The sequence below is a fragment of the Paroedura picta genome, chromosome 7 (assembly GCF_049243985.1).
Source record: "Paroedura picta isolate Pp20150507F chromosome 7, Ppicta_v3.0, whole genome shotgun sequence".
NCBI classification, from domain to species: Eukaryota; Metazoa; Chordata; class Lepidosauria; order Squamata; family Gekkonidae; genus Paroedura; species Paroedura picta.
In genome coordinates, this window is record NC_135375.1 from 21,224,093 (window position 1) to 21,237,143 (window position 13,051).

At 43.3% G+C, this 13,051-nt stretch overlaps 1 protein-coding gene across 3 annotated transcripts in view; it reads left to right on the plus strand.

The window, feature by feature from the left end:
- The window catches only part of EGFLAM (EGF like, fibronectin type III and laminin G domains), a 124,072-nt gene that overhangs the window by 59,654 nt on the left and 51,367 nt on the right, over positions 1-13,051 (plus strand). For all 3 annotated transcript variants that reach the window (XM_077347009.1, XM_077347007.1, XM_077347008.1), the window contains exon 7: positions 5,558-5,724. In XM_077347009.1, the coding sequence (XP_077203124.1) occupies positions 5,558-5,724 (167 nt within the window). The remainder of the gene's footprint in view (positions 1-5,557; positions 5,725-13,051) is intronic.

Consider the following 13,051-nt stretch of genomic DNA (forward strand, 5'->3'; position numbering starts at 1 on the left):
TTTAAACATCCCTTCAAAATAAGATACAGACATGCCACAACAATGAACATAAGGAACATTTTATTTTCATGTAAATTTTAACTCATGACAATGGCAAATCAATGGGAACCCTGAACTTGTTTCTCTGCAACGAGATAGTCCCATCTGGGAGTGATGGGAGACAATGACACCCGAAGTGTGTTGTAACGGGCCGGAGGGGATGAAGTAAAGGGCCGGGGGGGGGGGGGAGAAGGCGTCCTTCGGGGCCCACCTCCAATTAGTCGAAGGACCACATGTGTCCGCGGCCCACAGGTTGGGGATCGCTACTCTAGCGTTTTCTTGGCACACTCAATACAGGGTGGTTTTGCCATTCTCTTCCCCAGTCATTACCTTTACCTTTAGCCAAGAGGTAGAGCCGACAATCACATTCTCAGGGGATAATTTCTTACTTCTGCTGTGGTCAGTGGTCCACATCCCCTTTCTGAGCACCATTTTTAATCTGACCCTCCTACTATTCCACCAATCAAACGTGCTCATTCGGTGGGTGCAGTAAGGGCCTTTTCCATGGCAGACCCACAATTAAGGAACAACCTCCCCAGGGAGGTAAGTCTGGACCTTTCATTGTTGATCTTGCAGGAGGCAGTTGAAGACCATTTTATTTTTTAATTTTGAATAATTTCATTTTGATTGATTTAGCTTTTATTTTGGCAATCCTAACTGGAATATTTAAGCTGTGATTTTTACTGGTTTTATAACCGAGGTTTTAATGTGTTTTGCATAATACTTGATTTATATCATAAATCACTCTGAGTGCTTCAGGGGAGAACAGCAGCTAACAAATGTTTTAAATAAATAAAGCCACAGTCACATATCAGTATTGGTCAAAGAGCAATCAATAAATAATCAGTATAGATATGAGGCATTAATCAGGAATTTAGAATTCTGCTAAATATGTGTATTTCATCTACTACATTTCATTGTTGCAAAAACATATCTATTCCTCCTCCTATTGGTATATCTCATTGCTATTTTCTGACAGAAAGTCCTTGAAGCAGTAGAGACAGTGAAATAGATATTTTACTACAATTAGGTCTGGATTATCTCCCAATGGCCCCTTGTTTTACTCAAAGATGCAGTTTCCTCTTGAGCTGGGGAAATGAGTTTTGAAGAAGACAAAGCAAGAGGGGGTAATTGGGATTCTCTATGGATGTTTACAGGGATTTTTCCCTTTAAGAGAACTCTCAAAATAAACTGGACAGATGTTCAACCAGAAAGGTTTTTTATTAAAAGAGGAATAAAAGGGAACACACACACACACATACAAACACACTGAAAACATATACAAGGACAGTTAAGAGGAAATCGGGGAGGAGAGGGGAAAAGCAATTTCAGAAAAGGCTATAATTACCAGTCTTGAAAAAAACAGGTTCATGGAGGCAGCAGCAAAATGTCCAGCCTTTCACAGAGAGAAGCAGAACCCAACAGATTCTGGATCTGAGAATGCAGATACGCTGCTATGGAGCTGGGTGCCAATTTATAGGCCAAAATGCTCTCAGGGGCAAGCTAAAGTATTCACCCCCAAATAAATAACTTGATAGGTTTTCTGGAGGTGGACAGTGATTTGGGAAAAATTTGATATATTTTCCTGAGGTGGATATAGGTGTAAATGTTGCTTGATGACCCTGTAAGTATCAGATGGGAAAAGCTGCCAGGTTTGGTGAATAGAATTATGTGTTGCTTAAGTAGGGTAAATGGGGGCAGGGAAGTGAGGCTGGATATTAGTCTTTAGATACTTAGAAGACCTATTGTCCTAAATTATGCAGTTTGAGGTTGGTATGAGGTGAGGCTGAAATCCAGTACTCCTGAGCCAATTGGATCCTGGTACTCTTGGGAACATTTCTTGCAGGTAACTTTTGATTCTGAGATGATCAGAGCTAGATCGGAAGAACCTGGGCCTGACTCATACCAAACATCTAGTAGTCTAGTCTAAGTATTAGATGTCTCTTTTGTAGAGCACAGAAAGCTACATCTTAAAATAATATTAACTTCCATTCCTGTTGGATGGTGTATAGAACACAATTTTAACAGGCAGCAATTTTTAAATAGTGGAAAATGGGATCACCTATAAAATTTTAGGTCTGCTGTTAAGCAAGCAGTATAAAGAAGGAAGGAACAGATGTTCCTAATTATCTGAAACAGTAAAGGACCACAGCTTGGATCAAAACTAAATGTTGAGTGGTCAGATAGGTACCAAATAACAGGCTTCCATTTTTCTTCTTAGTTTGGAGAAAGCACCATGTTAGAATAATTTTTTTCAGCGAACAATACCAAGCACTGAGGTTTAAGACAAGACAATATTTTGGGACTGAGTCACTCTCTCTTGGGCAGTTGTATAAAGCTTTATAAAAACACATATTGGTGTCTCATGTGACTTGTGGGAAATTCGTCTTACATAGTTCAGAGAGTTCTGACCATGCTGAAACGAACAGTTCCAGACTGTTCTGTTTTTATCATTCCTGCTCGACAAGAATGACCCTCAAATGATTCTTGTATTGACTGATAAAAGAAGTCACTTGAATCAGTTTAGGCAGCAGTGGCCCCCAATCGCATCCGTTTCAGATAAACAGGAAACACACGGATGCCTGCCTTGTGCTATAATTTTAATTTGAATACAGCTAGACTTGTTTGCAGTTAGTTCTGTATAAACATTGGAAGCTCCAAGGCTTAGAAGTTATTTCCTGCAATAAATATTACATCTGAGAAAAGGACAGCAGCTTCATTTTACCTTGAAAGGTCAGTTCCACCCCTGATATTTTCAGACAGTTTCACTTGCAAGTCTTTAGTGAGATGGTGAATGGCACAATCTTCCTTGCACCCCACAAACAGAACAATGTGGAGATTTTGCCCCATAAAAACAATCTAGCACTAAGATGCTAACTGGTGGTTCATTCCAAGGCAAGATGTGGGAACTCAGAGCCGCATGTTTTTATCGGACTCTGTATGACTGTATTCCTGTTTTTTCCTGGACGTAGCCCAAGATCCGTGAAGCTGCTGGGTACTCTCTAAGAAGTAGCATAAAGGCCTTAGAATCATTGATTAATAGAGTTGGGTTATCAAGTCTAGGGTCACCTAGTCCCAACCCCCTGCAGAATGCAAGAAGTGGCTACAAGAGCAAAGCACCTACACAGTCCCTTCTGCCCACCCACTTACAATCTGCCTAAGTTCCCCACCTTATGGAACAGTGATATGAGTGGCAAGTTCTCAGTTCTGGTGCGCATGGTGTTCTGTTTCAGTCAGGACTGCAACGTATGTGGAAGAAGGGGCTTCAGCCTTCCCCAACCCTAGTTTACTGACCTGAAATGGGCAGAAATGTGTTATTTGTCCCTAGGGAAACCCATTTCTAACTCAGGGAACGTGTAGGCTTTCCCAGTGATGCAAATGGGATGTTCTCATGATTGTTTCAGGGAGGAGACTGAAGGCTGTGATTGGAATTGGGCAGGAGAACCTACAAGTCATATCTCATTGCTATGCTGGAAGCTCAATCCCAAGCCAGGTGCTCCATCATCAGCTCTCTGGCACCCTGGTGCAGATGTGACTCAACAGGCAGAATGGCCGCCTTGGTATTTATGGGTCACCCCAGCCACAAACCTTCTAATTTGTCATGCTTGTTTGATGGTGATTTAGAAAGCAGGTTTATGTGAGAGTTGAACACATGAAGCTGCCTTATACTAAACCAATCACTGGCCTATCAAGATCAAAATCGTCTTCTCTGATCGCCTTCTCCTTGGGGTCTCAGTCAGAGGTCTTTCACATCACCTTGACCTTTTAACTGGAGATTCAACCTGGGACCTTCTGGGTGCAAATCAGATGCCCTAACACAGTATCCCAATATCTGGCCTCAATGTAGTGTGAAGAAAGACACATGGAAATGTGGATTTGTTTTTCAAGGATGCAGAATGAGCGCAAGTATTTAATACGACTCTTCCTCTCTTACTTACACGCACAGAGCAGTAAGGTACTGGTTTGTATAATCAGTCTTTCCCAAAGAACAATAAATTCACATCAACTGATAGTGTGGGAGAAAAGCAATTCACACTTTTCTGTCAGGCTTGTACAACTTGCCGGCCACTGTTTGGAGGGGGGCTCTATAAACATCCCTTTTTTGCTGCTTGGCTTGAATTGCAAACCAGGGGTGGGGAGGGGCTTGCTGAACACACCTGGAATATTATACGGAATGGATGGTGGGGTTATATTCCAACTCTTACAAGTTGTGATGCCTGTTTCTCATTTTTGGGGTGCAAAAAGAAATCTGGCGAAATGTGGTTTCAGTATTTCATGGTGGGGTGCAATGTTCTGTCTTAGTTTTTGTAACACTGTGAGTTTGGCCTGTTTTTTTTGGGGGGGGATTGTGTCCCTAAGGGGGAGCTATAGTAGTGATTTGAGGGAAAAGACAGACGGGGGGGGGGGGGTCTCTAGAGGAAAAAGAGATAATTCTGAGGAGAAAAAAAAGGGACACAAAAAACATTGGGGTCCAAGGGTGGAGAACAGAGAGGCTTGAGGAGGATCCTTGAGAGATCTGCAGCAACATGAAAAAGCCTGGAAAAGAACAGCAATAGCACCACCACTACAGCCAGCCAAGCCACACCAGCCAGAGTGTGAGAGACTTCATGAAGACATCAGTAAAATAGTTTAGTATGTTCTTTGGGCCCAACTTTAAGCTGTGTGGTCTGAGTTATGCATATATGTTGTGCATATTCGTTGAATTAAACCCTACTTCTATTTTAGTATTTGGTTATAGTTCTTTCTTTCTTTCTTTCTTTCTTTCTTTCTTTCTTTCTTTCTTTCTTTCTTTCTTTCTTTCTCTCTCTCTCTCTCTCTCTCTCTCTCTCTCTTTCTCTCTTTTTCTCTTTCTCTCTTCTCCCCTCCTGCTAGGAAGTGGAAACCAAAGGGCTAGAAGCACTACTGCTTTTTCCCCCTACTCATCTCCATTCATAAATCTAGGTCCCATAATTCCTTCTCTTAACTGGGGTTGGTGGGAGAAACTGGGGTTACATTTGCTGGCACCACTGAGACCTGATATACCTAAAATGGTAGGCGACTGCTTGACAGAGTTAATTTTTTGATATTAAATAGGATTATTGGTCCGTGTACAACCATCCTTGTGTGGAAGACATACGGAGTGTGTCCACATTCCTCTCCGGCGGTTCCTTCTGACCTCTCAGTAAGCATTTCTAAGGTTGCAAGATCCATGCAAAGGAACGGCCACGATGGTCATTTTGTTGAGGGCAAAGTGGTGAAATCCTTTCCTCAGCAGAGCTCAACTTGTGGAAGAGGAAGGAAGAACAAATTTACCTCCTTGTCCTCCTCATTACAGCCCTCCCCACAAATCTGTCCAGCTGTTGTTCCATGTAGTCCCTTATGTGGGAATGTGGTTTCCAAAACCTGGAAAAAGACAGAAACATGAGGAGATGAGGCATTCTGTTTACAGAGTGATAGATAACGCCCATTTGGCTTTTTTTCAATTATTTGTCAATATTTGGCTAATTTTAATTATTCTTCATTTTTGTTTAACCCAAAGGCCTGACCTGGACACCAATTGGACTGTAATTAGAGAGCAGATCCAGATGGACTCCATGGTCCTGAAGGGGCTAACGCCAAACTATCAGTACCAGTTTGCAGTCCGAGCGACAAATTCCTACGGCTCCAGCCTGCCTAGCGATCCCAGTGATACCATCAAGATGTTTAGTGAGTAGAACTCTTTCATTTCTGCTGCTCGTAAAATGTGAAGAAACCCTTTTCCAAGCACTGATGAACATTGTTATCCAGCGCTGATGTGGATAGGGAGCCTCTGGTTAATCAAAGATGCTGGGGACTCAAACTTATTGCTGTGTTCTACCCCTTACCCACTGGAAACTATGGTGACCAAACCTCACACTCTTAGGGCCTGGAACCACATGCCTGGTGGAACCCTTCCCCTTGACACCTGTCCCCTTGAGTCGTCATCACCATCATTATTGTTATTAATTAGGCTTATATCTGCTGCTTTCCAAAGACTTGTGGCGACTTACAACATAACCCCCCCCCCCTAAAATCCCCACATAAACCCATTATACCCAGGGCTCTCAGTGTCATGAACCCCTGTTCCTGACCCGTAGTTTCGTCCCTTTTGATGTTTGGCTTTTTCCCTCGTGCTCCCAGATCTCCCATGAAACTGTGGCACCTTCCTCCTGCCCCTCCTATCCCCCTCTTGCATTTCAAAGCATCCTTCCACGTTCCCTCCCTTATTGCCTCTTGCAAGGATGGCCTTGCTGGGAGCTCAGACTAAATACCAGATGGCCGGATGAGCTGTTTTGGCACCTTGTAGATCAGAGGAAACTGTGTTGCCCTTTCTTTGTGAATCGATGGTTCCCGCCAAAAGCGGTCCCTGTGCCCCCCTTTTCCCCCTTCAAGGTATATAAGCTACGTAACCCCCTTCCTTAACATCTCTGTCAAGAATCCTGCCTGTGAGCTGTTTGTGAAGTGCTGATCTATGTCCTGATTCTCCAAATAAAGACTTCTCCGTAAAGCTTCAGCTTGAAGCCCGAGAGTGATTTCTGTTGCGCGAATCTGCTGGGTCTCAACTGCTTGGTTCCTGACACTCAGTCCCCTACAGCCCCAAAGATTGGCGGCCTAGAATCCCTCCCTCAAGCAAACCTCCATAGAAGTGGGGGTTGTAGATGTAATACAACTGAGCCTGAGGAAGGGCCATGGTGTTCCTAGCACTAGCACTAACTTGGCCAGGAACCAGCCAAAGACCTGGCGGAAGAGCTCCATTTTGCAGGCCCTGCGGAACTGTGATTGCTCTGTCAGGGCCCTCAGCTCTGTCAGGGAGCTCATTCCTCCAGGAGCCATCCTAGGTGGGCAACTACCCCAAAGCCCTTCACCGGAGCTGCCTTTTGATGCTCAAGACAGGCCAAGAGAGAAGAATGTTGCTGAGGACAATGTCCGCTGTCAGGGCCAGATTTCAAAAGCATGTCAATGATTAAATCTCGGCCGCTGTACCGAATTGCATTATGTTTTAATTAAGGTGTTTTATTGTTTTATAGCAGGGGTAGTCAAACTGCGGCCCTCCAGATGTCCATGGACTACAATTCCCAGGAGCCCTTGCCAGCATTCGCTGGCGAATGCTGGCAAGGGATCCTGGGAATTGTAGTCCATGGACATCTGGAGGGCCGCAGTTTGACTACCCCTGTTTTATAGTATTGCATTCTAACGTTTTAAATATAAACTGTCGTGAGCCGGCCTTGGCCGCGGGCAGCAGGCAATAAATCGAAATATGAATAAAAATAAAATACAGAATCAATCCAGCTGGCTATAGAGGCAGGAGCAGGACATGCAGGCCCAAATATTTATTTATTTAAGTTTTTATTCCACCCTATCTCAACAGACTCAGGGCGCACCACAGCACGAGTAAAATTACAGGAATAAAATCCTTTAAAAAATATAAAAATCTAATAATTTAAATTGGGATTTTAAACATTATAAGATTAAGGTACTAATATTGCCCTTAGAAATTTAAGGGGGGGCACAACCCTTACTGGGGGCATAGCTTGGAGGGTACAGACAGCGAGGTCAGTGAGTTCCGATGTCTGATTATACATGTCAGATACATGGGCAAATGTTTTCTGGGGGCATAAAAGTTTTTTTTCTGGGGCAATACTGGTTAAAGTTCTCCAGATATTCAGGTTCGAGATAATAAAGCCAGCATGGTATAGTGGTTAATAGTGGCAGCTTCTAATATGACGAGCTTGGTTTGATTCCCTGCTCCTTCACATGCAGCTAGCTGGGTGACCTTGGGCCAGTCACAGCCTTGATAGTGCTGTTCTCACCGAGTAGTCGTGTCAGAACTCTCTCAGCCTCATCTACCTCACAGGGTGTGGGGAGAGGAAGGGAAGGCAATGGTAAGCCGCTTTGAGATTCCTTCGGGCCGTGAAAAGCAGGATGTAAAAATCTACTCTTCTTCTTTTTAAAAGCAATCTTGCTCTCACCCCTATTTCTCACCCCCAAGTATGACTGAGGGTTGGCGATTTACAAAATTCTGTGAAAGCCAAGCTACCGGGGCAATTAAAGGAAGCTCCAGGCCAAAAAAAGAGACATAAACACTGTTCTCATGCTGCTCTCTTATTCAGCTGCCACTTTCAGTCCTGAATTACTAGTTGAATTTTTTGTTGATGGCAGCTTCATACAGAATTGATAGAAGCAAGTATCTTAAGGAGAAGTTCTGCTGACATTGTTCACCTCTTCCTTCAGTTCTTTAAAATTGAATTGTATATATTACGACCACAAGAAAGACCACAGTAAATCTTTAATACCGTGAAAGACAGTTAGTTGGAGGCGTTTGCTGTTTCCAGGATAGACCGAAGGATGGATATAACACAGATAAGTCTGCCTCTGTTTTTTTCAGTCAGAAGGCCATGGGTTAGAGTTTTGACAGCTGTTTGTTCTAACTGGGCTTGAGAATATCGTTGTATTGTTGGGACAATCCAGAAATGCACCAATCTTGAATTAAAAAAAAATCTTTTAAGAACCAGTATGCTATAATGTTGCACTAAGACCTAGGACAGTGGTTCTCAACCTTCCTAATGCTGGGGCCCTTTAATAGAGCTCCTCATGTTGTGGTGACCCCCAACCCTAAAATTATGCAAGTGTTCTTTCACAGAAATTAAACTGAAACTGACCAATGGCATGAAGATCCACTGTTCATAACTGTATATCAATTGTTTTTTTCCTCTCAGGTTTCTCAGTTCAGTTCTGCCTCTTGACCCACCATGCCGATCTTGCTCTTTTCCACTGCTCCAGACAGATAAATGCTCTATCTTGATCTACCCCACAAGGCTGTTGTATAGATGGCGGCCGCCCGACCAAGATGCTTGCCTTGCCACGACCCCTGTGAATGGGTCGTTTGACCCCGAAAGGGGTCCCAATCCCCACGTTGAGAACCAGTGATCTAGGAGATCTGGTTTCAGACTCTCCATTCTACCACAAAGCTCACCCAGGTGGTCAGCATCATAAGAACTCAAGAGGAGCCCTGTAGGATCAGACCAGTGGTCAATCACTCCAGTTCTGTTGTAGTGCCAAAGCCTTCCCCTGTTGTTGCATTCTGGTGCTGGTGTCCAGAGGTTTACTGCCTCTGAATATGGAGGTTCCCATTAGTCATCATGACTAGTAGTCACTGATAGACCGGTCTTCCATAGATTTGTCCACTCCTCTTCTAAAGCCTTCTATACCCGTGACCATCATTAAATCCTGTGGCAGCAAATTCAGCATTTCAATCACTTGTTAATGGAAGTATTTCTATGCCCCCAAGCTCTTGTAGTTAGGAAGAAGAAGGAAAATTCTCTCTATTCATGTTCTCTACCCACTATCATGTTACCCTTAACAGTCTCTTTTCTAAACTCAAAAGACTCTCCAGCCTTTCCTTATACAACCCCTTGATAGATTTGGTTGCCCTCCTCTGTATATTTTCCAGCTTTGCAATGCCCTTTCTGAGTTATTTATTTGTTTTACTTTATTTTTTAATTTGTATTGCACCCCTTCCAGCGTTGCCGACTTGGAGTGGCTTGCAACATGATCATAAAAACACGTACAATAAATGTATAAACAGTTATAAAATTTAAAGCCATCTAAAAACCCAATCAGCTGTATGGGCAGACTAAAGTAAAAAGACTCCCGTGATTTTTGGTTTTTCGGTGGGGATAGATAGGGAGCCCAGTGGTGTTTAATTAAGTTAGATGTTCACTGGCCCCAATCAAATGCCTGGTGGAAAAGTTCCAAGAGTCCTTGAAGAACTGGACCAGTTTCGTCAGGGTCCTCAGCTCTTCTGGGAGCTCATTCCATCAGGTCCAACCAGAACTGCACATAGTATTCCAAATGAAGTTGTGCCATGCATCTATGCAGGGATATTATAATATTGGCTGTTTTCATTCACTGCTGTGCCATGTTGGACTGACATTTTCACCAAGCTATTCACTAGAAGAAGTTACATACACTAGCTAGTAGATTAACAACTTCACATAAGAGTCATATAAGAAACCTTGGTTATATGCTGTCATGATCCAGAGACTTACTGGCTTTTAATTTCCCCAGGAGATCTAGAATTCCATCTCTTGTCACTTCAACTCGGCTCCATTCTTCAGACTCCTTTCCTGAAAATAGTTACCCTGGTCTGTGTACCCGCCCCATACATTCCACAGTGAACACAGATGCAAAGAATTCATTCAGATAATCTGTTATCTCCCTGTCTTCTTTTAGCAATTCTTTAATCCAGCCCCAAACTGGCTCGCTGGGTGGGTGGTATAGAAATCAATCAACAAACAAATAGCTTCCAAGCATCTTCTTTGTACTAGACTCTCTTGCATTTCCTGTTCAGTTTCCTTCTAACTAGTTTCCTCTTCAGGAGTAAACTGTCTTGGACTTTAGAGTCAGTTTGCTGTAGTGGTTAGGAGTGCGGACTTCTAATCTGGCATGACGGGTTCGATTCTGCACTCCCCCCACATACAACCAGCTGGGTGACCTTGGGCTCACCGCGGCACTGATAAAGCTGTTCTGGCCGAGCAGTAATATCAGCGTTCTCTCAGCCTCACCCACCTCACAGGGTGTCTGTTGTGGGGAGAGGAAAGGGAAGGAGATTGTAGGCTGCTTTGAAACTCCTTCGGGTAGAGAAAAGTGGCATATAAGAACCAACTCTTCTTCTTCTTTAGGGATAACTTGTCATTGACACGAATACTGAAATTAATAGCAACATAGCCAATGTTCCCAGTTGGTGCAACATCTGTATTTTGCACCATGTCTTGAGCTCTGCTCAGAACTAGATCTAATGAATACCTTTCTGTTTGGCTTTTTTCCAATGTACATTAATTTATGAAGTCTAGGAGCCTCATTTCAACAGCATGGTTTGAGCACAGGTGAGGGTAGCTGAAGTCATCCATTCGCACAAGGCTAATCTGCTTTAGTCACCTCCTTTATTTCCTTCTCCATCTCAAGATCAGCCTTGAGGCTTTGATCAGATGAACAGTCTGCTCTTTCTAAGCCTAACACCTCAATGCATCATTGCAGGAATAAACTGAGGAAAGAAAAACCATGTTAAGCTAGTCTGAACTTCATGGAGGAAGGGCAAGAAAAATGTACTTTGTTGGCTTAAAGGTGGAAGTAAAAGTTCAGTAACACATGGGTCTGCATCCAGGAACAGCAGGCCCCACATCATGATTCTCCCCCCTTCTCCATCATACTTTGTATAACTCATCCCATATCTTGATGTCATTAAGGACCAAGTATAATGATATCAAAGCAAAAGGTAGCTTGGTTCAGACTAACCTCCGAACCATAGTTTGAAGGATTAGGAATGGGTTCATAACACTCTTTGTCCTGTTCCTGTTTTTCTGTTTCATGTTAACCTCAGCTTGTCAAGGTGTTCAATATCTGAAATGGCTTATCTCACATGACATATCTCTTCCCTTCTCCTCCTCTCTGACCAAACATCCTCTTAACCACCTACTCTTGTATGAACCTACTTGGCCATTATAGTCATCTTTGGAGGTCCTCTTCAGGTGGCAGCTCAAAAGGTGGCCTTCTCAGTTGCAGCATCAATTATGGGTCTCCCTCCCTAGGAATATTCAGCTGTCCCTATCTATCACTGTCTTCTGCCAGTGGGTGAAGATTGTTACCCCCCCCCCCCTCCATCTACGGTTCCTTCAGGGATTGCCTCCTTCCTGCTGCATGTTTTTGAGTTTTACTTTGTTCTGATTATCATAACTGATTTTATTATATAGTTTTATGATGTTTGGGCTAACAAGTAGCCACCTTGGTGGCCCTGTTTAGGCAGAAAGGCAGGATATAAATATTGTAAATAAATAATAAACAACCTGTATCCTATTTTTGTGCAGACAAACTTGAAGATTCCAGGATAGATATATGATGCTCCCTTTTTAAAAATTGCAAATGACTCAGAGCCTTAACATTAGACCCACCTTCTTTATTTGCCATTGTTTAATATCCCTTCCCCCCAGACCTATTTATAATTATGGTTTCCTTTCTCTCCCATGGTTTGCTCTTTATGCCCAGTCCCATTGAGACCTTTCTACCTTTTCCTTAGACTGTTTTGAACACTTTTATCTGTGGAAGGTTCTTGGGTTTAAATTTAACTTCTGAAGAGATTGTTTATGGAAACCAAGCTACAGTGTGAGTCGCAGCCTGGAGATCTTGATAGAAGGTCAGCCGCCCTTGTTGTTGGACATATGTACTTCTCCATCCTGTTTATCTTACAACTGAAATGCCGGAATGCTTTTGTAAACAAAGCTAAATGTATTTTGCCATTCCCAATGGTGTAGGATTATCTTCTTCCCATTACACAATCCAGATAAGGGTTTATAGTAAATAACAATAATAATTATATGTAACATAAAAAATATTTTTGGGTACCTAGGATGCTTTTGGTGTTCTAAGTCAGAGGTAGTCAAACTGCGGCCCTCCAGATGTCCATGGACTACAATTCCCAGGAGCCCCTGCCAGCGAATGCTGGCAGGGGCTCCTAGGAATTGTAGTCCATGGACATCTGGAGGGCCGCAGTTTGACTACCCCTGTTCTAAGTGCTTTGCAGGCTTTATCTTGTGCCAAGGTTTACGACAGCCCTGTAAAGCAAGATGGTATTGTTGTTCCCATACTGTAGAGAAGATCAGAAATCTACCAGAGGCTTTCAGTGAATGGAAGGGGAGGTTTGCAAGCTTTTGAAGCCCTACAGAAATATTTTTGAGCAGGAATCATTGTTGGATTGGGGAAGGGAAGCCCAATGGGTGACCATCAACTACATGAAGTCCTATTGTCACTGGTAGCTCAGTTTTGGGGGATTTTGCTTGTTTCTTTAGAACAGGTGTAGTCAAACTGCAGCCCTCCAGATGTCCGTGGACTACAATTCCCAGGAGCCCCTGCCAGCATTCGCTGGCAGGGGCTTCTGGGAATTGTGGTCCATGGACATCTGGAGGGCCGCAGTTTGACTACCCCTGGTTTAGAAGCTGGTTACCATGCACAGTCCTGCATA